Source organism: Hippocampus guttulatus, chromosome 22 (assembly GCF_054856545.1).
Source record: "Hippocampus guttulatus isolate MCC_2025c chromosome 22, RoL_Hgut_1.0, whole genome shotgun sequence".
Lineage (NCBI taxonomy): Eukaryota > Metazoa > Chordata > Actinopteri > Syngnathiformes > Syngnathidae > Hippocampus > Hippocampus guttulatus.
The window spans coordinates 1407071-1432987 of record NC_141282.1 but is presented as its reverse complement, the minus strand read 5'-3'; the positions used below and the strand labels follow the sequence as shown (position 1 = coordinate 1432987).

Genomic DNA, 25917 nt, shown 5'->3' with positions numbered 1-25917 from the left:
ATTTCAAAAATCCGAAATTTGGAGGGATCACCAAAACGTCCATTAGGTTTATAATAAGCATTTCATTCCACATTTTACCATCCAGTGACTGTGAATCATTCAATTTAAAAATAGTTTTTGTTTGATATTCCAATTTGCAGCCCCCCTTTAGCTGTCGTACGCTGAGTTAAAATAAACAAACGTGAAGGGCACTTTGTCGAGTGCATTCCTCCACCAAATTAAACAAAGATAAATCGAAAATTTTTATTTTGGCGAATGGAACAGCACAAAATTTCAATTAGGTCTATTTTTTGGGGGGCGGGGGGTGGTGCTGCACCCCCTCCACCCACTCTGGTTCGGTGAAAGCCGGCCAAGTTGCATCCTTGGCTGTGCTCAACCTCGACAAGAGGATCCTGATTACTTGACAACCACTTGCCGTAAAGCATATCAAGAATTACAGGCACAATTACCGGCGGTGTTTGCATTAATTGACGAGGTGTGGGTGGGGGGAAATGGTGGGGGGGTCGTCATAAACGTGCACGTTGGCGTTTTCTAGCGTTACAACACAAACAAGTGACAATGTTTGTCTCGTGTGTGCCGTGCGCATGGTTCCCTGGCTGTTGTTTGGAGTTTGCCCACCCCTTGGCCCCCCCGTTTTTTCCCCCCTCTTATCAAACAATCACCTTTCCTGATTAAAACCTCAGCAAGTCAGCCAAGCAGGACGCGGCGCGGACCTTTTGCTGTTTGTGCCATTTTCTCAGCTGGCTGGCCAATAGAGGCGGCGGGAATCCGAGTGGAATTCAATGAATATGTGGTCAGCCTTTGGGACCTTGACCAGCCATCCATGCATGCATGCACGCACGCACGCGCGTGCACACACACACACGCACACACACACACACACGCACATCTACCCTTATGTGGGTTGAGTCAGAAAACCTCAGCGCTATATAATAGGAGACATTCCGCATTGAAATAATAACCATAACCATAAAAAAATGAAAGGCCTTGCTTTCATAACACGCATACTTTTTGGGGTCTTTGTTGTGTCGCGGTTTGCTTTGTCATTAATCGGAAAAATTCCGACGGATCCGTCATCAGACAAATCAAATTTGATCACGGCGTTTCGAAAAGGCTAATTGTGTTATTTAACGTTATTTAATGACAACAGTTGTTTTCCGACGAACAGGACGATAACACTCGTGCAGCGCTGATTTCACTCACGTATGCTGCAATTGAATCCGTCCCTCATTGACATGGGCCCGCTCCTTCTGGTGTGCACGCCATGGCCACAGGGGGCAGTATAACACATAATAAATACGGGGAGAAGACGATCCCCTTTTGGCTCAGTCGGTTAGAGTGAAATGTCATTTTCTGTAGAGGATAAAGAATATATTCCTGTGAGTGTTTGAAATTATTTTGCTTAAAGGATTCTAATCACGCACAGTTATGGCATTTTGCGTTAGCATTAAGCTAGCTACTTTTGTATGAGTAATTATTTTTGCTGTTTGTTTGCTGCCAACCATCATGTTTCCTTTCCAAGATTAAAAAAAAACACAATGAGTTAAAAAATCCGCACCTACAGGCTATTTCAAAACTTTTTGGGTGGCTGTCAATGGTTATCGTATTTTTTTTAATCGTATTTGTGACCCTCCCAGATGCAATCTTGTGATGCCGCATGACAATGTCGGCAACCGAGGAAAATCCCTACCCGAAAAGATTATAAAAGTCAAGATAAACACTATTTTTGTGCATTTACTGCTTTTTCAAGAAATGGCAATTTGACGCCAACTTTTCCACATCAGGAACGCGCGTTTTACATCACAGGACTTCTCAACACAGGGCCTTCAAATAACGACTTACAATGCTTGTCAGCCGTTGCGATTCATTTATTTTTGTTCATGTGCTTTGAGGTCAGGCCCCCTGTCAGCTCCAACTGGGATATTCCCAATTTCCCTTCAGTATTGAATGCACCAAAAAAGAAACACACACACACACACACACACACACACACACACACACACACACACACACACACACACACACACACACACACACAGACACACACACACACACACACATACACACTTGAAAATTCTCACGAGAACAAGTCGCATGATTCTGTTGACAAGCAGGGTCACATCCTGACTGCGCGCGCGACGACATCATCACCGGCACAAACATACTTCCCCTGTCTTATTAGCATATATATGGACTTGGGCTGACCCCTAAAGTGCTGCGGCCTGTGGCGGAGGGAGCCGCAATAACCCCCCCCCCCCCCCCCTGCCCAGTGAGAGCGTCTGACATGTGCCTGAACCCCGGCAGGCCCCGCAGAGCCCAAATGGGCAAGTGACCGCTGTGCCCCCCCACCTCTACTACCCTCTCTCTCCGCTCATCCCTTCGATCATCCGCTCTTTTACCGTCTCTCTCTCTCTTTCGCTCGCTCTTGGCTCTCCGGGTGAGTGACATGTATATTTCAGAGGTGCCTTTCCCCCTGTGGGCTCCGTCTCAGGTCTCGAGTCATTTAGAGACCCGCTGCCTGCCTTTGCTCACAGCTGTTTGGACTCAGGCACACATCGCTAAAGTGCTTTTACCCTCGGGTGAGACACTGGCGCGTGCGCACGCGGGCACGCGCGCGCAGGTGTTGAAGAAGGCTAAGCGTGGCACACGAACAGACACAAGCACAAATCACTGCGGCATACATGCGGAATTCTGCGACGCAAGAGTGCCTCTTTGGATGTGTGGCGCCCGTGCCGCGTGGAGCGGACGAAACCGGCTGCTGTGCTGTCACGACGCTGGTGACCTAATTAAAGGTTACACTGGTTGACGGCAAATTTGAATCGGAGACGTGTGTCCCGAAATCTATTTTTTGAAAAATTTACTTGCATGTCTGATTAAAAAAAATTAAGTATCAAATTATTAATGATCAAATCCCACCATTCTTTGCTGTATAAATGCATGTGACAAAATGTAAATACAAAATCTTGATACAGGGTCTGTGTCATGGGGGGGGGGCATTCGAGGGCCCCCCCAATTGATTTACTGTGCCGCCCCCTACAGTCCAATCCTTTTCGTGCCAAACTTGATGTCATTCTCAATCTCTTCACGTCTTATTCAAGCCACCGACAATTAATAGACGCAAGAATCCAAACTCATTCCAAATAAGAATAACCGTTTTGATTATTTATGATGCAGAGAAAGCTGAAAACTAGTATACACAATTTTTCCACACAATTTAAACTTTTTTTTTGCGCAGTCGTAACGCAAACTGATATAAACTCTCAAATGCATCAGAAGGCATTCAAATACAATTACAGTGAAACTCCTCTACAACGAAACCTACATGGGCGAAAATAACCCCGAGTGTGAAAAAATGTTCATGCAGAAAGCCATTCCCACTTTTCTGCTCCCTCTACGACGAAAAGTCCCACTATTCCAGTATACGAAATCTTTTTCTCTGTTATCAAATTTGCTACAGTGAAAAGTCCCCTGTTGGGAAAAAGTTCTTGCTGCAAACATGATTTCGTCGTAGAGGAGTTTCACTGTAGATAAGACGCTTCAATTCATGTCCAGTCTAGTGAAGGCGGAGTGGGCGGGAGGGCTGGTGCAATAATTCTGCATATGGCTGCCACACATAAAAACACAGACATGTTTTGGGTCTCGAAGCTTGAAACCGTTTCATCAGCCAAGGGAGACACAAAAGCAATTGTATTAATTCGACATTCCAAGCTTTCCAGAGGCTTCGTAGGCCTCACACATACACACACGCGCGCACGCGTAAGACTTAGAGCTTGTTGAACAATGTCTCACGCACACTCGTACGCACAACAAGTCGGTCCAAGCCTCTCAGCTTGACTGTCTCAACTAATTCCTCCACAGTGGCATAATGCAGGTTGGCCACATTCCCACCATCGGATTTGGCTTGGCTCAGGGAGATCCCCCCCCCCCCCCGCCATCCACTGCACAAGAGGCAGAGGCATTATCTTATTTGTAATAAATATTCAAATGCACTCCCCAAGCCAAAGCCCACTGTAATATGGGTCAGGATTGAGAAGATCCTCGCTCACTTGTTATGCCCCCCCCCCCGCATCCCCTACTCTTCTCTGTTCTCTCCTCGGCCCTTTGTCTCACTAAAGGAATCTTTGTTGGGGGGGGGTCGATTTACAGAGGACCCTCCCTAATGAAGGACAATCCGGTTAGGCCTCAGCGCATCCTCTTCCAAAATGGTGTTCACATGCAGCCATGTACTCATGCGGGGGAGGAGGGGTCTTAATTGGAAGGACTTAATTGAGTTGTGAGGGGCTCATAAGGCTTAAGGAATGGCAATCGCTGAAAGTCGGTCTGAACGAGTGGATATATACCCCCGGCTCGCTCCCCTTTTCACTCAATACAGATTTGAATCCACTGTATTGTATTGTGGCTCGGCCTAACCAGCAATTCAACTAATTACTGTACAAGAAAAAAAAAAGTCACGTTTGAACTCAAGTCTACTTTCTAACGGTGGCATTTTTAATCACGCGGGGTGATTTGCATCCTTCCCGTCCCTATCGGATTATGTCAACAGCAGGGGTGACGTTGTCGTGACGACAAACGTGATGACACCCAGCCCGTGGGTGTCGTGTCTTGTTGGTGGTGGACACGTTGATTCATTTCATGCTTGTTTGAGGTTATCATTGTGCCGCGGATGCACTTAAAATATAGAAACACCGAGCTGGCTGCCGTTGAAACGTCGCGATTCAAACGCACGGGTAAAATTGTGACGGACCGGTTGGGAGGATGACGCTGTAATTCTAAGAACAAGCTTAGTGCTGCGGCGCGGACGTGTCAAGCTGCTGATATTTGCCCATGAGACGTCATTCAGTGTGGGGGGGGGGGGGGGGGGGGTTCAAGGAACGGAACATCTTTGTGCATGTTGACCAAAGGCCTGCCTGCCTGCATGCGGCATGTGCACAATCATCCCTTCCCATTGGAAGGGCGGCTTGCCCGCTGCTGAACTTTGCATGAGAACGTCAGCGGTTTGAAGCAGAATGTCCCATTTATCCGACCTTGTGATGAAGCTGTTTGGGCAGTGGCATGCACCGAATCATCTGTCCAGCCAGACTTGCCTTACGTTGCTGTGCATGGGCAAGAAGGTCCGCCTCCCGCTCCCAAATTTCTAGTCACAGCGGGCGACACTGTGCTGTTTTGGTTTTTGCAGGACAGTGAGGGTGCACAGCCACTGAACCTGTCGGCCAAGCCTAAGGCATCAGAGAGCAAGTCACCCAACTCCCCCCCAACTTCCCCACAGGTCCATGCTGCCGCTGCCGCCGCCGCCAAGCTGGGCCCCGCCGGCTCCATGAAGCATAGTGTCGCCCCCTCCAGCATCGGAGGACCTCCGGCCAGAGTCAGCTCAATAGGTTGGTGAACACTATTTAGATACACTTGCCACACAGAAACAAAAGCGAGGCCCAAGTTTCACCTCCGCATCCTTCATCACCCAATTCCAAATCTAATATCGTTTGTGAATGACGGAGTAGCCTAACAGAAGTCCGACATTCATTTCATTGTCGTTGAAATCTTTATTGAAATGCGGCGTCTCTTTAATTCAGAAAGCAAACGGGTAATGTCGGCGTAATCATGTCAAAATAGCCGTGGGTGCATGCTGTCGCCAGGCGGAAGTGCCGCTGACGTACAATACGTTCACCCAATCGCAGATGGCCAAAAACAGCCACGTTCTCTGAATGAATGCAGAAGTAGGTCCCGTGTTGACATGGCGAACGTTTGCCAAGCAAGTCAAGAAAGCACGAAACTATCAGAACGGACCCCGAAGAAAAGTGGAAATTATAAAAACAATGGTCAAAACAAATTTGGAGAGAATGATTCATGGTGAAGGTCCATGCAAAAAAAAAAACCTCGCTGTGTTAAAGAGCAATAATATTTAATAATATATTATTATTAAATAATATTTAAGAATAATATATGAATATTAAATATTATTAAATCATATTTTATCATGTGTTTGGTTTTATTTTCTCATAATAGGGTGTTTTCACTTATTTATATGTTGCATTGTATTTCTTTTTAACACGGTTCAAAAAAAGTATAACTTCGTTTTGGAGCTGGAACAGATTAATCGCATTTCCATTTGCTTCAATGTGAAATATTACCTTGGTTTATGAACATTTGAAGTTAGGAAGGGGCAAGCATTGAAAATATTGCAGCATCTTGGTTTCAAATAACTGTTGAAATGAGTTGAAAAGCTTCTTTTAGACAAAAATTTAGCTTTGCCGCCATCTTGTGATCTCTATAAGGCAATTACACACCATTTTGAGAGGGTGGGTTAATTCCTCATGAATTTTTCGCTCATCATGACAAGGAGTTGACAATGGTCATGAATGAATCTGTACACACTTATATTCGTGGCTGACCCGCTCCCTTCTTCGCCAAATCATAACAGTGATCCGTTTTTAACCAAACAAGCTTACACAAATAGCAAAGAAGCAAATCAAATTTTCGCTGAGCGAAAAAAATAGCCACACTTTCAAGTGCATTGAGGAAGAAGCTTGGAGTGGTTAATAATTAGTAAAATTGATGAAACAATTGTAAAAAAGATTACATTCACCATATTTGGACATAGAGTGTCAGGTTTCCACCCACGAATGCTAATTCCAAAATTTTAAATGCGAATGCCTCAACAGTCGAGTCACACTCACAGAAAAAATATTTTGTTGTTGTTGTTTGTGTACATAAATGGTGCACAGTTGAAACTACGCATTTAATTGCCGTCTATTAAAAAAATGGGAGGGGTTTAGGGGGAACAATAATTGAAAATTATAATTAAAAAATTATAAATTTTATAATAATATATACAGTATTTCTATATATTTTAATTTAAAAAGTGAAAATTACAATCCAACAAATTCTAAAAACAAGAAAAAAAATCCCTGAAAATTGAAAAAACAAACAAACAAAATAAGTTGAAAATAGAGAACAAAAATAAAATTGTGACTCTACGGGGGTTCACTGTATTGCGTTGATCCGACGCATTTGTTTTTGTGATGCTGCCATGACGCGCATCACGAATTGTCTGGCTTGAGCCACGCAGAGATGAATCCATATATATATATTTTTTTCCTTTTTTTTTTTTATCCGACATTCCTGGATGTGCTGCTGGCACCCCAACGGACCGAAATAGCACCCCCTTTGCTTGCGAGCGTCGCCATTGTCGCTGGCGTAATCATCCCCGACCATATGCGCCCTCACACGCGCACGTGAAATATGACATCAATGAATCACCGTTTTGTGCGCTTAATCCATTTGTCACGCCGTGCTGAGAGTTCAAATACTTCACATATGTAACAGGCTATAATTAGTGTGTTTGTGTGTGCGTGTTTTTTTTTCCTCCCCTTCCTCCGTGTCACTATTTGCCTTCGGGGCCTGCTGCATTGTTATGTGTTTATTAGTGACTGAAAGAGACAGAGAGACATGAAGTGGAGATGGGGGAGGGTCGAAAGATGGAAGGGGGATTAACACCCTTCAATTTTTTTTTTTTTTGCAGCGGGGGAATAATAAAGCGAGGCATGTATGACAGACAGGAGGTATCACCAATGAGATTAGACAAGCCTCTTACATGAGCCAGGACAGCGCAAACACTCAGCGCTAATGACACAATGACAGCACACATGCACACGCACAACTCAAACGCTCAAACACAATCACTCCTCCCATGTGCAATAGGCCGTCAATCCCCCCTCCCCCCGCTATGCCCCCCCCCCCCTTCATCTGACTTCTTGGCTAATCTCACTGTTTTTCAACAAATCTGAGGATTTAATATCAGATTAGTGGATTTGCAGTCCCAGATGTTTTTTGTTCGGTGGGGGAAAAATGGATTACAGTGTTTAAAGTTTGCGCGTGATCCCCCGTGGAATATTCGGATGCTTTTGTGATGAGCCGCCGCCGCCGCGGGCCCCATCTGTTGCCGGCGAGTTTAGCCGGTCACCAGCGCATTTGTTACTCCGGTTTGAAGGCGTATTAGGGTTCTTGTTGCAGGTTCAGAGGGGATTGGAGTGCCGGACAAATTGGAAAAGAGTCTAGATGTGCTCGTTTTGATGCAGCCGTGGGTTTGTTGACGTGTGTGTGTGGGGGGGGGGGGGGGGGTGAAACAAGGAAAAAAGTGAACCGGAGGTCATTGTGATTTTTGTTACAGTAGAATTTCTGAGGTTAACCATAGCGTTTTATGGGCAGCATTTTGGTCATATTTGTGGAAGACGAGGCCATTTTTTCCCCCTCCTCATTTAAAATCTTCTATTGATCTATAAAATCACTGAATGGCTTCAGCCCTGAGTACAAAACAGAAATGCTCATGGAATAGAAACCCTGCAAGGGTTCTGAGGTCAGTAGACTTTGATCAGTTAGTGGAGCCCAGAGTTCAAAGCAAACATGGTGTATCAGCATTTGGCGGTTGTGCTGCAGGCCAGCAGAACTGAAGTTCACTGCAAGCGTAAATGCTTTGAAATTCAGGTTGAAACTGCTTTTTGGTTCCTTCATACCCAGGATTGAGATCTTTTCGAGCATTTGCATCATCAATTTTTCCAAAATCACAGGCTTGCGCTGTAGGTTCTTTTCGTCATTTTAGTAAACGACTGTTTATTTCTGGATGTTGCTGTAAATGTCTTTAATTCTTTTTTTTTAAGTCTTCAATTAATTTGCCTTCATATATTGTTTGTAACTATGTGAAGCACATTGTTTTGAAGCACATTACCTTGTGCATGAAATGCACTATAAAAATGAAGCTGCCTTGCCTAGTTCAACCCTCATAGTATTACTGCTTATGCAAGATAAGATAAGAAAACCTTTATAAGTCTCACAATGGAGACATTCCCAATTCACAGCAGCAAAGTTATGAAAGGAATAAGTAGAAGAACAAAATATAGGAGCTGCTGTAATACGTCAGGAACGGATGCCCGTTTTCCATGCATTTCAACGACAATACCGTATTTTCCGCACTATAAGGTGCACCTCAAAGCATTTTCTTGAAAACCAAGAGTGCGTCCAAGTGAACATCTCTGAAAGCCTTATAATCGGATGGGCCTTATACATGGATCAATATTCTGATTTCTGGGACGTCGTATTTTAGATGTTACGTAAGCGCTTCGTGACAGCTGCAGCGGTGTGAAAGCTCTAAATAATGAAATCTGTATTGGATGTGGTTTTAGTGTTTTTGCTCTTGATTGTAAAGTGCCCTTGAGTGTTGTGAAAGGCGCTTATAAATAAAATGTAATATTATTATTATTACTGTATTCCCTTTAGCGTAGCTCCATCTAGTGGATGCATAACGCAACCGCAGCCACTATTGTGGCTTTTACTCGATGCGCTTTATAATGCGGTGCGCCTGAGACATGAAAACAGTTTTCAAATAGGCCATTCATTGAAGGTGCGCCTCCGAGACGCCTTATAGTGCGGAACATACGGTAACCAAATAAATCGTCCTAATATACAATACAATACAATACAATACATGCTGATTTATATAGCGCTTTCACAACAGCGGCAGCTGTAACAAAGCGCTTAACAAAACAGTTAACATAAAGTAAAATAATAAACACAACACATAACATAAAACTCGGACAGTCGTGCAGTCCTAACCACTTTTCCGTCACACGCTTTGTTGTTTGAAGCAGTTTGAGATGAAAGAGGACAGAATCAAAGTGTCCTTTAACAGTGGATCAGAGAAGTCATGCTCAAAATGTGCACACGTCGGCTACAAGCTAAGTTTCAAAGTCATGTATGACTATGAATATGGTCAGGTATAACGGGATTGAGGTCCACGAAGATGTCAACTTCTTTCCAGCCATCATTTTCTGGCCTAACAGACCCGTAGGCACGTCTCTCTCTTTCTCTCTCCACGTATCAATCTTCCCATCTCAAGTTAAATTGAAGGCCTGTCACTGCCTTCAATTTCAAACACTTTTTTTTTTTTTTTTTTTTTTGCTGAGTATTTGTCACCCTCACTAAAGCCCCCCAACCCGCGACTGTCCTGTCGGGAGCGCTTTTGTGGTCCAAAATGCTATTCGCCTGTCGGGAGAGATTTAGAAGGGGAAAATGTGTGTGAGTGAAATAGAACCCTCCCACTCTATCTGGGTCACATGCACTTGTCTGGATGCTTGGCATCAATGTCATTGGAACACACCCACCCACTGAAGTGTAGAAGAATACCTCCCTCCTCTCTCTTTTTTTTTTTTAATTGAGATTAAAATTGACTGCCACTCGATTCCATCACCTTCCTTCTTTCGGCCCCTTTCACGTCCAGATTTCCCCGACTTCTAAAAGAGTTCACGGCGCTGTCATTACCAATCTGAAGCCAGTAATCTGGCCTGAGATGGCATTAGCACGGGGGGGGGGGGGGGGGGCTTAGTGCAGATAAAGACCCTATAAACCAGCAGCGGCGCTTTGTTAGTGGCGAATTGTATGTGATAGGGAACTTTGTGGGGTTACCTGGCTGTCCCTCCGGACATCGACCCACTCAGATTGCGTGGGGAAGTGTAATTAAAGATTTTAAATTTTTATAATTCTTTTTAGCTGAATGCACATTTGGACATGCTTGAGTCTGAAGGCAGGTATGGATGGAGGCAGCTTGAAGCCATGCCAGTTTGGGGCGCATTCTGACTCACACTCAGTTCCCCTCCCTTTCGAGTGTATGCTAATGTCTTTACCTCGTGGCAAAAAGGAAGATTTATTCTGGCTGAAAAAACCCCTGCCTCCTCCCTTGAACGTAAACATACAGCGCCAAATGTGAATTACGTTCACGTCATTAAAAGCGCAAGTCCAAACATTCCCTGCGAAAAAAACAAACAAAAAAAGATGACGCAAACATATAATAATCGTCGTCCTGGCCGCTTTGTTGCCGTCCCAGCAGACTTGCTGTCGTCGCTGTCTTCGGGAGCCTACCTGAATGACCACGAGGCCGTGACCAAGGCCTTTGCCGAGGCCCGCCAGATGAAGGAGCAGCTCAAGAGGGAGCAGCAGGTGCTCGACGCCAAGGTGGCGGCCGTCAGCAGCCTCGGACTCAACAACGGACGCTCCGATAAGGTAAAAAAATGTTTTAAAAGACAACGGCGACGCAGAAATGCATGGAGGACCATTATTTCACCTCAGGAGGACTTGATACAAGTGCCCAGTACCTTAAAATAAGGCCCAATATCGATAACTGATACGAGTCATTATTTTAAAAGAAAATCTCCCAATTATTCATTCATTCATTTCTCAAATCGACATTCCCTACTGAAATGAATGGCAATGCCATTAATCTGTTTCAGCCTCCGTGTAATGACAAAATTCCCACTGTATGATGTAGTATTGTATAATATAAAAACATGCGGTACTAATATATGTTCATATCTAAACTTGACTTTCACCAACCTTCATAAAATCAAAAAAAAAGATTTTGCCTTTTTTCACCAACGCTTTCCGCACTTTAAGCATATTAGATTTTGGATTGGATGAACTTCGTCCGCCAAGGTATAGAACAATAGAATACGCACACCGTGCGCATGTTTTTTTGATGATTTCAAGTAACACGACGACATGTGAGAAAATAACGCTATAGTGACCCTGCACTTTTCAGAGATTTCCTGAACACGGGGCGGGAGAGATCAGCAAAATGCATAAATCCAATGCGCACACTTGCACAGGAGCTGCTGTTGGCCGCAGCTCACATCCAGACACTCACACGCCGGCTCAGCACAATCACCCCAATAGGCCCACTCTTAAAGGCACCTAACACACAAACACTACAGTATTTTCGATACATTTATGCAAGTAATTTTGCTGACATTTTTGAAATACATTTGCAATAAAATTAAAAAGCGTGTTCTTTTGAATACAACTTTTTTTAAATTGTTTATTTGTTTCAAGTGCTGAGGCTAAATAGTGCCGGGTAAGGTACACTTCTGAGTATGTAATTGAGGCGTGTGTGTGTGTGTGTGTGTGTGTGTGTGTGTCAACACAGAGCATCCGCGGGACATTAATGCAAAGTGAGGGTGCCGGCTCCTCGGCAGCGTGGCTAAATTGTGGTCATTTGTTAAACATATCGGGTTGTCGCATGGCTGGTGCATGGAGAAAACGTTATGTGTACACTCACACAGGCGTGCAGGCGGAGCAAAGCATGCTAAAAGCGACATTTACTTATTTACCCTCCTTAATTTGTCACTAGATCAGTGTCCGCCCCCCCAAAAAAATTCACCAAAAAGACATAACCGTGTCTCGGGATGAGGTGAATTATGTAGCTTCTGCCATCTAGTGGAAAAACAATGATTTGCGCTGGCTGTCACGATATGTCGCTGGCATCGGTCGCTTTATTCTTATATTTTTTTTTGGTGCCTGAATTCAAAGCGACGCCTGCGATGATTTCCTTCTGCTCCGTCCGCCGCCCCCTTTGCTGGCTCTGTGCCGCCGGCCCCCGGCGTCAAGCCTCGCCGCCCGAGCGCCCGGCCCGGCGACAACAGAGTCATCTCTGACACTCCGGGAGGGATTAGTTTTGTCGCTACTTTGTGTCTCGGCGCCCGTGTCAGCCGCTCAATCCACTTTTCTCGTGTACGGCGCTGGGGCTTAATGTCAGACTAGGCTGCCATCCACTCTGTCTCCCTCTTCATCCCCCTTCCCGTACAAAAGCTGTGCGCGGGCGTGTGTGTGTGTGTGTGTCATCGCATTTAATCTTAATATCTGAGCGTGTGCAAGACATTATGTCCTTTTTTTTTCCCTCCCTCGGCAATGAGGTCCGATCACTCGTTTGGCATGCAGATAATTCTTCCAAATCTCTCCGTAGATGACTCGAGAGCGATAAATGGCTCTCGTCTCCATTCAAGTGGAAATGTGGTGCAAAGTTATCGCCAACAATGAAAATGTTTTTGCGCTAAACACACAGCATGTGATTAGCACTCTGCCTGCGCTCCATCTCGGCAGCCAGCTTTGTTCAGGTCATGTCTAAATGGAGACTTTTGGGAAGGTTGTTCGACAAGACAACACCGGGTTGCTTCCCACTCGTCATCATATAATTAAACTGTAAAAAAAAAAAAACTAAAATGGGTGTGCGTCGTCAAGTTCCAGCGCACATTAAGCATGTAAATGTGCAGTAAATCAGGCTTTTATTGGCTGCAATAAATACCCAGGGGCGCCGCGCGGCGCAACCTCGCTGTCGCCTCTAATGCGTCGACCCCGCGCGAGCTGCAAATCCAAAATTGCCGTCAACATTCAAACATGGAGCGTTGAAAACATGCCCGCACGCGCTTTTTGGACAATTAGCTTGATTGCAGAGCCACTCTCTGACTCACTCAATCACTCACTCTCCTGATCCATCCATCCATTATCTGAGCTGTCTTTCCTCACGCGTGGGTGTGCGGGAACCCATCCCAGCTGTCTGCGGGACGCAGGCGGGGTACGCTCGGAACATGTTGCCGGCCAGTCGCAGGGCACACACATCAACAAACAACCATGAACACTCGCACCGAGGGACAATTTACAGTGTTCCAATGAACCTACCATGCAGGGTTTTTTTGGAATGTGGGAGGGAAACCGGAGAGTACCCAGAGAAAACCCACTCCACACGCTGACTCCCGGGCCTTGTGTGTGCAGGACAAGGCGGCCTTGGAGAGTCTGAGCCAACAGCTGAAGCAGCAGGCCGAGGACAAGTTCAGCCACGCCATGCTGGACTTCACCATGAGCGGCGACTCTGACGGTAAACGCGCCACCGCGTAAACGGGGCGAGCGTGTGGCGTGCATGTTGGCGGATAGAAGTGCGAGCGGAACATTTCATAATGGGAGGGAGTATCACGAATATGCAATATGTCATTTTACGAGCCAACCCAATCGTCTACTATAGCTAAAATAGTGACTGTGGCGCCACCTGGAGTTTTTGACACACCTGGGCGTCCCTGTGTTTAAATTAGCGTTGTCTTCTACCATTGCGAAAAGGTCAAAATCTACTGTCTGCTTGCTCTCAAACTCTCCCTTCTCTTTTTTTGATTTTTTTTCTAGGCTCCCCGAGCGTGTCCGACTCTCGGATATTCCGCGAGGCCCGGGGTCGCGGCAGCAGCGAGCCTCACATCAAGCGGCCCATGAATGCGTTCATGGTGTGGGCAAAGGACGAGCGGAGGAAGATTCTGCAAGCCTTTCCCGACATGCACAACTCCAACATCAGCAAAATCCTCGGTAAACGCACGCACGCACTCCTTTTAATAGAGTCTTCGTACCACAACGATCACGTCACAATTTTAGAAAACAAAAAGCATAAAAATGGAAACAAAATACAGCACCCATACCACAGAAAGTGATTTTATAACTATTACAGACGGATCACTTCAGACTTGTTTTGTTAATTTAAGTGCACCGTAACAGGTTTTGCGTTGACAAATCAGAGTAGGGAGAAAAAAAATAGGGTCCAATTGCTTTTCTACAGAAAGAGCAGTGGAATAGTATAAATCCGCAAGGAGTTAACGCTCATTTGGGAAGGTTTGTGATTGCCTATATGGCGTCAAAGCACCTTCTTTCACTCTTAGAAAACTCAAATCAACTGTGTTTATAGAGCACTTTAAAACAACCACCGCTGTATACAAAGTGTTGTACGTGGAGCAAATAACATATATGCAACAATAAACAGTAAAACAATAAATTAATGACAAAGACAGTAGAAAGCACAAGACGGTAAACCTAAGATCAAGTCTGAGTCATGCTGAGTCAAAAGCCAAAGAATAGTTTTCAAGATGGGCAGCGAGGGGGCTTGCCAAATGTTCAGTGGGAGGTGATTCCAAAGAGAGGGACCGGCAACGGAAAAGGCTCGATCCCCTATGAGCCTCAGTTTAGTTCTTGGTACTTCTAATAGTGTCTGGTCCGCAGACCTGCGGCACCAGGCAGATGTGTAGGGGCCGAGGAGCTCAGAGAGGAAAGGTGGCGCGAGGCCATTGAAATGTTTGAAAACAAATCAGATCTTAAAAAGAACTCTAAAATGTACAGGGAGCCAGTGAAGGGATGCCAGAGTAGGCGTTATGTGCTCCCCTCTTACGAGTACCAGTATAGAGGCAAGCAGCAGCATTCTGGACCAACTGGAGACGCTTCATGGAGGATTGGGTGACTCCAAAGTAAAGTGCATTACAGTCATCCAGCCGGGATGTGACAAAGGCATTAATATACTATTTCAAAGTGCTCATGAAAAAGGAGAAGTTTTACTTGAGCCAGCTGCCAAAGATGAAAGAAGTTGGAGTGAACAACGGCACCAATTTTCCGGTCCAATTTAAAATCACTGTCCATTTTAAGACCCAAGTTTGAGACTGTTTACTTAAGATTAGGAGCCAGGGGGCCCCAAGTCTACAGGATGTGATGCATAGGGGCCACTGGGACCAAACACTATCCCTTCTGTATTCTTTTCATTGAAATTCAAAAAATTGAGTGCCATCCAAGTTTTGATTTCCTCCAGGCAGGATAAGAGTGGCTTTAATGAGAAAGCGACTTTTTTGCTCAGTGGGACATAGATCTGACAGTCACCCGCATAACAGTGGAAGGAAATACCATGTTTCCTGAAGATGGAACCCAATGGGAGCAGATACAGTGAGAATAGCAGAGGCCCCAGAATTGAGCCCTGTGGCATGACTAAATGAAACTCCACCCCTCAGTTCAACATAGTTGCTTAGCGCCAAGCGGTGAAAGCACAAAAATTGCGAATAGGGGAGTGGAGGATCCGAGTGGGCCAATTCGGGCAAAACTGATTCTGAAGGCCTTGGGCAGAATCAACTGACATGGAAACACATCTCCATACACAACTGGAGGTCGTGCAGCAAAGAGAAACTCTACAAAAATTAAAATAAACAGGCAACTATTCGAGTGCCGGTATCTTTGCTTGTCCTGACCTCTCACCATTGACAAAAAAATAAAAATAAAATGACTGGCTTCTTCCCGTCTCTTCATCCACCAAAAGACACACTAGCAGTGATTTCCTTCCAAGCGGCGGTGTCGTGTAAACGTCCGGGGAGAACACGCCTCAGACAAATGATGATATAATTCATTATGCATTAAACAAGCAACGCGCCGCCGCCTGACATTTCCCCGGGACCGCCGGGATCGGCCCTGACATTTTAAAGAGCTCCTAAGCGTTTTATAACGCAGGGAAATCTGGTTTTAATAAACCTCCTCTCTCTCTCTCTCGTCACTCTGCATCTCTCTCGACCTCAATTGCTAACAGATCGCAGAACAGATGAGAACGGCCAAGCGCTGACAGCTTTTAGCCATTAAACATACAGTAGTCGAGCGCAAATTCAGACCAGATATGAGGCTGCGCTAGGGGGGGAAACAGGCGCAAGATTGCACCCACGCGCACACACGCTTGGTTCCGATCCACGAGAAGAAAACTGCGCTGACGGGAAAGACCCTCATTAGTGGCGGATGAGTACCTGCCGTCCCCTCATTAACCCCCACTTTCCCCGAGTGGATCCGATTCGCACTGGTGACTGACACGCAGGCTCAATTTAAGCCTGTTCGTCACATCTCGATCGTCTCGTCATCCCTCCCTCATTTTGGTATGTTAATCACGATTCATCATTAGCCGGGAAGGATTGGCCATTTGTCCTGCTCCGTTAATTGGTCTCTGTAATTCGGTATCAAGGATAGGCAGGAATTTAGTGGGAAATTGCACACTCGACAGACTGGAGTGTTTTGCCACGGGCATAGAAGTAGAAACAAATAGAAGTATTTGTGAAAAAAATGTGACGAAAATACAAATCACCATGATGCTAATGATGGGAGGGATTACTGGGAGAACTGTGCTTGTGTCTCCACAATCTTGGGGTAATGTCAGACGAGGACATCATTGCTGGTGATGTTAATATAATCCTGTAATACTGTCTTGAGAGGTGGCCCGGTGGGTCCAGTGGTTAGCGAGTCGACCTCAGAGTGCAGAGGTCAGTCCCTGTGTGGAGTTCGCATGTTCTCCCCGGGCCTACGTGGGTTTTCTCCGGGTACTGCGGTTTCCTCCCACATTCCAAAAACATGATTCCAAAACAAAATTCCATTCATTTACCACGTTCAAGTGAGTTGAGGAGCTCGCTGTTGCACTTTTGACATTTACCACAACCGTCCTCTTTCCAAGGCTCGCGCTGGAAAGCCATGACCAACCTGGAGAAGCAGCCGTACTACGAGGAGCAGGCGCGCCTCAGCAAGCAGCATCTGGAGAAGTACCCGGACTACAAGTACAAGCCGCGGCCCAAGCGCACGTGCCTGGTGGACGGCAAGAAGCTGCGCATTGGCGAGTACAAGGCCATCATGCGCTCCCGGCGACAGGAAATGAGGCAGTACTTCAGTGTGGGGTCAGTTGAGAAACTCAAAATTGCATACACACTGAAAAGCACATATACTCAATATATGCACATGTAAAAATCCAAAAATATATATTTTTTGATTGTGTTCCATGCGTGCCTTGCAGGCAGCAGAGTCAACTGCCCCTGTCGTCGGCGGGCGTGGTCTACCCAGGCGCCCTCTCCATGGCAGGCATGCCGTCGCCCCAGATGCCCTCGGAGCACTCGAGCATGTCGAGCAGCCCCGAGCCCAACGCCAACCACCACCAGCACCACCTCCACTCCTCGTCGCACCTGGGCGGCCTGAAGGGCGACGAGCCTCGCGTCAAGGAGGAGGAGCTGCGGCTGGACGGCAGCAACGGCGACGTCTACGACGACTTTGACTACGAGGACGAGGAGGCCGACTACGCCAGCGACAGTGAGAATCACATCGCCCAATAGGAGGAGCCCTGTCAAAAAAATAAATAAAAATCGCCCTTTTGACGTCCTTACGTCCTCCCCCCGCGGACTCTTCGCAGAGCATAAAGCCCCTCCCATTTAAAAGTCCCGATACCAGCATCTGACCAATCAGCTGAAGCGAAGGACTGTCACCCACACTGACTGTTACACAATCTGGGAGGAAGACAAAGCCAGCCAGCCCGACACTTTGAAGAACGTCACTCCGGCGGGGGGCAGGAGAGAAGAAAAAAAAAAAAGCGACCTTTTAAACAGTTTGTACACGAGAAAAGTCGCAAAACAGTGGACCTGTCACGGGCCAAAACAGATGACACTTTAAAGACGGCGGACCTTTTTAAAGCGAGAGAAAAAAAAAAGAAGAAAAACAGCTTCTTTTTTTTCCTGTTCTCGGTTCTATAATATTCTCACTCAGGTACACGGTGCCAATAAGTGGCTTGTGAATGTGATTTGTTGTTTTTTTTTTTTTGTGCTAAGTTTGAAGAATAATAGGAAAAAGAGACATTTCCTTCCCTCACCCCCCCCCCCCCCTCCAGTTTGTTGTTGAAGCACCTGAAACACACCGCGTTCATTTCCCGAGAAGAAAGAGATCTATTCCTGGAGATTTGCAGTTTTCCCCACAACTCCCCATTATGCGAGCAAGGACGGCGAGGGGGTTGATTTTGGGCTTTATTTATAATTGGGTGGGCGGGGTGGGGGTGGTGGGGGGGGGGTCGACGACAAGGAAGCACTGTGTTTGCCAGACAATCCACCCGTTGTCATTTTGCGCCGTCCCTCCGCGAGCTGAACAGCAGTGCGACATCGCTTTAACCATGCAACCGTGTGTGTGCGTGTGTGAAATGGGGGTGGGGGGGGGCTTTTTTGTGCAAAAAAAAAAAGACAAGAAACTAACTGCTGTTTATCAACTGCATCTCTCTCTCTCACACACACACACACACACACACACACACACACACACACACACACACACACACACACACACACACACACACACACACACACACACACGTTATGTGTTTCTTCCCCCGCCCCCTGCTGACCTCAGCGGGCCGCCAGTCAGTGTTTCCATTTTGTATTTGAATACTGTATTTTTTATTATTTCTCTAAACTGCCTCTATTCTAATATTATTAACAATAATTATAAGGACGGTCAGCTATGTTTAGTAAGTTATGTACAGTATAATTTATTTTTCTTCTCTATATCGGGTTTCTATGATGTTATTTTAGTCTGTAGGTATTAGATAAAAATACCCCCCCCCCCACCCACACAATTTTTTTTTTTGGTTGTTTTTTTTGGGGGGGGCGGGGTTGTTCCCTTTTGAGTTTTTCCGACGTTTCGTATTAATCCTCCGCTCGGACAAGCTGAAGACAAGCCGTCGGAAATTTCGAAAAGCACTCAGACTGTCTCGTCGGAGAAAAGAAAGAAAGAAAAAAAAGAAGAACATGATATTTTGTATTGTTATAATTATGATTGCATTTATTTGTCATCCTTATTCTCAATGTATAATGTGAAGATTTTCGCCCCAATGTTTACCAGCTCAGCCCCGGGGTACGCAGTGGAACATCATTGGCTGGAATCCACACACACACACACACTTAAGAGATTATTCATGACAACCAAACAAGTCCTATGCTGTCTTTATTTTATTTTTTTTTTACATTTCGATTAAATCCTGTACATATATTTTGTGAAAGTATTTTGTTTCAATCATAGGAAAGCAGTGTTTACCCCACCAATGGTGTTCTGCTGTGTGCGTACGGCAACTCCAACAGGAGCCTCGATTCTTTTTCCTTTTGTTTTTTGGTTGTTTTTTTTTTTATTTTTTATTTTTTGGAGCTCCACAGAGCCATGACTTCTCATGACTTGACTTTGCTGTACAGCTATTATCACGCCACGATGCTGGAGAGAGGAGAGGAAGGCGAGAGGGGAGGGGCATTAGGACGTCAATCATCCCTGCTGGCAAGGTCGGGCCCCCCCCCCTCCGTTTTGAGACAATGAAGAAGGTGATCGTATTATTTAAGACAATCAAAGTGGAGTGGAGCTCAAAACAAAGTTTGAATTCTCAAGACGACACACACAAAAAAATATCTGACCATCTCAACTTGAAAAATCAAGAAAGATAATTATGTAAATATAACATAGAGTTATAGATTTATATTTTGTTCATAACACAGTGTAATATAAATTGTACATTTGGGTTTTTTCCCCTCTCCTCTCTCTTCCTCTGTCTCTTTTATTGATGTTTATCCATGCCACAGGAGTCGCAGTACTCTTACACACAAGACGAAAAATTGAGGGGGGAAAAAAAAAAGAGAAAAAAAAGCCGTGGGCTACCACCACCATCTGTTCTAAGTTCACTTTTTTTCAGTATTACTGCCAGACAAGGCTCAAATAAAGACAGCAATGTGTTCGGTAAAACTTGTTGTGTTGGTCCTCATCACTTCTCCTTGAATTTTGACAGTAGGTTGATTCGATTGGCTGGCCAGCCAGGACACGAATCAAGTTCGCTTTAGCATGGGTGACAATTTTGCTAGCTTGTATGACGTACATGACCTCTCCTTCACACATTATAAAGGAGTTTTCATTCCTGGCCTTTAACTCATTCACTCCCAAAGACGTTTTTAAACGTCTTTTCAGACTTGGTCTAGAAGTAATGACATTTCAAGCATCGGTGCTAATGTTACTGTTGTTCAATCCAGACATTAGCAACAACAACAACAAAAAGACTTGTAGAATTTTAATGAAACTTAGAGCCGAGTATGTAACAAGTTGACCATAAACTAGCTTTAAATTCTTAACAAAAGCATGACAAATGTTGACTTACAAGATAACCAGACTAGCCAAGACACGTTGTGTTAGCCTTAGCATGGGTGCTAATTTTACAGTTATTGTTAGTGATTTGGATTAGCATTTAGCACTAATAGAACTGGTTTGGCTACTTTTGTGCTACCAAAGAGTGACGACAGTAATCTCTCATTTATCGTGGTTAATGGGGACCGAAACCACCCGCAATAAACGAAGATTTGCGAAGTAGCAACCCCCCCGTATATGTAAATGTGTATGAGTATAAAAAATATTTATAAGGCCAAATTTAATGGTATACATGCACGTAGAAATACATTTTGTAGTAATTAACATTACATAATGCTATATATATAGGAACAGATTTAAACATGTATAAGTTATGTTAGTGTATTTATAAAAAAAATACAGTAAACATATACATGTAGTACTGGATATGTTGCTCGATGTGACTCGCTGTTGTTTTGCTGACTTTCGCTGCCTCTCGCGACCCGGTTGCGGACTTTTTGCAGACTTAAAAAAACCAAAAACATTTATGAATGTTTGAAAATAATCCGCAATGCACCAAGGCCGCGATAAACAAACCGCAAAAAAAACTAGGGATCACTGGATCAACTTTAATTCAACTTAAGCTAAAAAAATATGTAATAATATGACCTTTAAGAGGGCGGGTGGGTGAAGCTTCATATGAATGGCACCGTTTTTCACAAAAAGAATAAATATGTCAAGCAGGAACTGGAATGCCCAAATATGTTTTTTTTTGTTTCGTTTTTTAATTCAGTCGTTTCCTTCCGCTTTCCTACTTAGTCAACTCAACATTTGACTTACTGCCTCTAAGACCTTTGAAAAAGAGTTTTGGGGGAGGCGATGTCACCAAAATTGCTTTTGTAAAATATTAAACATCAGTGTCAGTGCTTTTTGAGTAGGACGTCACAAGCTTGGCACAACTCTCTTTGGGTGGTCATTGTCCGATGTCCAGAAAGGACTTCCATATAGAACCTAATTTGAACGGCTTCACTTCATTCTACCTTTTTTTAAGTCACCAGTGCTAATTCCACAGTTTAACCCCAGCGAGTCCCAGGGACTCGCTGATCAGAAAAGTATGAGTCCCATGATGCATTTAGAGAGTCCCAAATTTCGAATTCTGAAATGGTCTACTTATTCAATTGCATATGATAATAACACAAATAAGAACAATATACACTTATTTCATCCCATGGTTGAGTCTTTGAGTTCATAAATTCTCCTCTCTTTACTCTGCTTCCAATGATGCAAGGCTTTCTCAAAGTCAACTTATCGCAAAAAACGATCCAATTTTAGCTGCTTCCTCTGTGATATCTCCGCAATAAACTTTCGCAACACCTGTTCGCAACACTCGTTTTAACGTTACACAACTTGTCATTCGTCTGCTTGCCACGAGGTGAAGGCCGATCTCGCCAATCTCGTCTCGGGAGAACGGAAATCTCATCACGCGAGATTACTTAACACGAGATCAAAACAACAATGGCGGCGATTGTCAAACTGTGATCGTTGCTGGAAAAAAAGATGTACCGTCGTTTTTTTTTTGTTTTGACTGAGAAATTTCCTTGCGTCCCAAAAACGCACATTTTTGGAACTGTGCGTCGTGCGGGAAAATGATGCGTCGAGGACGCGGAACGCAGAGGTAACAAGACGGCTGAGTCACGTTTTTTCACCTTCTCCTACACTCGACGGCAACATTTCAATCACCTCTTTAAAAACTCGCGAAGCGGCGCAAGCCCCATCAAGACCAGTTCGCAACCCGACAACCCTCATTAAACCCGAGGCAGACGAGAGGTTGAGTCGCACACTTACGCACACGCTCAGCAAGAGAGTGTCCTATAGGTTAAAAAAAAAAAAAAAAAGTAAAGTAAAATCTTTAATTGATGGTCCCACTTTGCACGGGTTGAAAAACACACAACCTCACTCAGCACGCTCGTGAAAATCATGTCCTCCTCATTTGTGTCCATATGCTCGCCAATCAACCCCCTGTCCTCCCCTAAAATAAATAATACTTTTTGCAGAATGCACAGTTGAAAACACTCGGAGGGAGATGATTTTTGCTCATTAGCATATCTTCACAACCCCCCCCCCCTCCCACACACACACACATATACGTGTTTTGGTGCATTTTCAGGACGTCCGTTTGTTCACCCGACATATGGGTACATGCCTTTCCCGTGGTCCTACAGGCTCCAAAAAAATATGGTAACCATGAAAAAAAATCAGGAAGACACCCATCTATTCAGATTTTGGCTAGGACGTAATTTTTTTTTGATTTATGACAAAACTACTACATATGAGGACATTGACTGGTTTTTGTGTATTATGGAGACAGTCACCTCAAACACACTGCCATTTCATGTTTTTGTGAATTTTGAGCCCCCTAGATACACATCATTTTCAAGTATATATGACTTATGAAGACCAGCTAAGAGTAAAGTGTGTAATTTTTAGATTGACTCCTGTTACATACCAACAGTATATGTTAGGCACATGTGTCCAATTGTCATGCTCGGGCACGGGGAGAACTCTACAAAGGAAGGAAGCCCAGATTCAAACTATCAATTGCTGAACTATGAGGCGAATGTGCCAAACAGTCGTTGATATTCATGGTAATAATACAAGACAGTAAAACTAAGCTGTGAAGAAGAAGAGACAGTTAAATATGTGGTCAGTCCACTTTCTTATTTTTTAATTGCTGACAAATATGAAATTATGAACACAGAAAACATGCCACCTCCTCTCCATGACACAAGGCAGTGCAATAGATGAGGGTTGTTTGAACTGAAGAAGATTATGTCAAAATGTGAATACTGTGATGAAGAATTTTTAATAAATGTGGCCATATATTGTGCCATGTGTGTAGCAACTTCTTCTTTAGCTACCTGTTAGACAAAAGCAACTTTTCAAAAAGTATTGAAATTCTTGAAATAGGATGAATTCAAATGTTTGAGGGTTTTTCTGAAATATCACCTCAAACCTAATAAGCCTATCTTTTGTGAGAAGTTTGTATATTGCACGTACGTTTATATACAGCAGGGGTGTCCAAAGTCGGTCCTCGAGGGCCGCTGTCTTTTTGTTTTCCAGCTCTCCCAGGATGTTCTAATGCTGCATCAGAGCTGACTGTTGAACTGATCATCTGAATCAGGTGTGATGCAGCCGCGAGAGCTGGAAAACAGGCACGACAGTTGCCCTCCCGGCCCAGATCGGGACATGCCTGATATACAGTATACTTTACATGTTCGTACATCTCCAAGGATTTTCCAATTTGCTCTTGAAGCTCATGAAACAATAAATGTGAAATACAGTATTCAACAACAAATATGAAATCCGTAATTGACCATCCCACCCTAAATGCACCATTGCTATTGCTATAGTTAACTTGAACTGAAATGTACCCAGGCGTGCTCGCATTTCAATGGACTATCTATTCATTTCCCTTTTTAATGCAGTTATCCTGTTGTGGATGTAGTTTTTGATGGACACCCAGTCTCTGTCTTTCAGAGCTACTAGCTCTGCGTGGAGACAGGACTCACAGCTCGTTTTACCTGGAACGTTATGGCTTGTTATGAAATCAAACATATGTCTCTCAACAGCCTTCACTTCATCATCTGTCCACGTACGTCTCTTATTCCCACCTGTAAAAGAAGGCATTATTTATTAAAAATGGCATTGCAAATGTTAAAAATGCAAAATAAGATATTCCAGGAAATAATGAGAATTTTGAAAAAAATGCTCTTTAACCTTGCTTGTCATTGGAGCACTTTGACTTTTTGTTCATCAAAAGTACTTCAACTTCAATTAAGATATGTTAATTTTTGCCATTTTTGTTTAACTTTAACTGGTGTTTTTGTTGTCCCGTGTGATTGAGAAGGAAGTGTCGTCCACGTTCTCTAACTGGGTTGGAGCAGAAATGTTTTCCAGGGTTGCGACAAAACTGTCGTCAGTGTTGTCAAAGGTGGTTGAAGCAGAAGTGCCTTCCATGTTGTCCGATGTAGATGGCGCATATGCATGGCTTGGGTTCCCAGAAGTGTCAGAGCTTGAGCCTTTGAAAAATTATACAAAAATAGTTGAATGTGGCTTTTCACCATTGCTTTCTTATATGTGCCAAATCGTCTCCTAATTTCTCAATTTTCTTTCGGCTGTCGAGGCCTAATGTGTTTTCAACCTGCACATTTTGCATCTTTCAACACCATTTTCAAATACTGTAGTAAATTGTTTCTAATTCATACATAGTTGTGCATAAAGACTGAGATTATCAGGCACCAATTTACTCTGTTTTATGTCATAACTTGAGGACATTACCATTTTCTGTGTAAGTGAGAATCGCTTTTTCTTGATTACGGTCAGCATTGGTTTCTTTGCTCAAATCGTCATCGCTCGTGGTTACTTCATCTGGTTGGGTTAAAAAAAAACAGACAGGACAAAATGCTTTTGTTTCAGGGTAAACACAGAATGTTAGATGTTTTAAAAATGATATTTAAACAACATCAAAATATTCAGCATTCTTCGTTCTGACCAGTTAATAAATGAATAAACATTATTTCTCATTGAACATCGCTCAGAGGAGGTTTTGGGATTAATATACCACACTGTAGAAAGTTAACACCGTTCAGTTCTGTGGAACAGCAATATGGGGACATTCGAACACAGGCTCTCCAGAGTTAGGTTAAGACAAAAGTCATGTCACCTGAAACACACTCAGGTTTTTCAGGTCTAAAGAAATATGAGGATATGACGACTGAAATCATGGAGAGGCCATGTTTCTGATTTATAACTTCTCCTGCGTTTGTCAAAGAAAGCTGTAAACTCAAAACTCGTATATAATGATAAAACGTAGTAACCTGTTGTAAGGATGAAGTGGATCTCTCACTCCCTTCTTGGTGTCCAGAAGGTTCAGTCAGGATCCCGTCACTTGGTATCTGCAACATAACAACATTACGGTGTCAAAATATTCAGCATTCTTCATTCTGACCAGTTAAGAAATGAATAAACATTATTTCTCATTGAACATTGCTCACAGGAGAGTTTGGGATTAATGTACCACACTATAGAAAGTTAACACTGTTCAGCTCTGTGGAACAGCAATACGGGGACATTCAGACACAACCTCTCCAGAGTTAGGTTAAGACAAAAGTCATGTCACCTGAAACACACTCAGGTTTTTCAGGTCTAAAGAAATATGAGGACATGACGACTGAAATCATGGAGAGGCCACGTTTCTGATTTATAACTTCTCCTGCGTTTGTCAAAGAAAGCTGTAAACTCAAAACTGGTATATAATGATAAGACGTAGTAACCTGTTGTAAGGATGAAGCGGATCTCTCACTCCCTTCTTGGTCTCCA

At 44.1% G+C, this 25917-nt stretch overlaps 1 protein-coding gene and 1 long non-coding RNA gene across 8 annotated transcripts in view; one reads left to right on the top strand and one right to left on the bottom strand.

Annotated features, from left to right (window-relative positions):
- The window catches only part of sox5 (SRY-box transcription factor 5), a 74364-nt gene extending 54198 nt beyond the window's left edge, over positions 1–20166 (top strand). For 3 of the 6 annotated variants that reach the window (XM_086102975.1, XM_086102974.1, XM_086102972.1), the window contains exons 10-15: positions 5177–5375; positions 10871–11046; positions 13588–13690; positions 13990–14163; positions 17090–17306; positions 17423–20166. In XM_086102975.1, the coding sequence (XP_085959101.1) occupies positions 5177–5375; positions 10871–11046; positions 13588–13690; positions 13990–14163; positions 17090–17306; positions 17423–17735 (1182 nt within the window). In that variant the 3' untranslated portion in view covers positions 17736–20166. The remainder of the gene's footprint in view (positions 1–5176; positions 5376–10870; positions 11047–13587; positions 13691–13989; positions 14164–17089; positions 17307–17422) is intronic. The other 3 variants (XM_086102978.1, XM_086102976.1, XM_086102973.1) reach the window with 3 other exon arrangements.
- Positions 20167–23576: 3410 nt separating this feature from the next.
- Positions 23577–25481, bottom strand: LOC147185943 (uncharacterized). 2 transcript variants are annotated; one of them, XR_015099414.1, is made up of 4 exons: positions 25416–25481; positions 24877–24966; positions 23810–24617; positions 23577–23739 (listed from the first exon to the last, which is right to left on the bottom strand). It is a non-coding gene; the product is annotated as an uncharacterized LOC147185943 (long non-coding RNA). The 2 variants fall into 2 exon arrangements; XR_015099413.1 differs by lacking the exon at positions 25416–25481 and having other exon boundaries at positions 24877–24986.
- Positions 25482–25917: the final 436 nt, after the last annotated feature.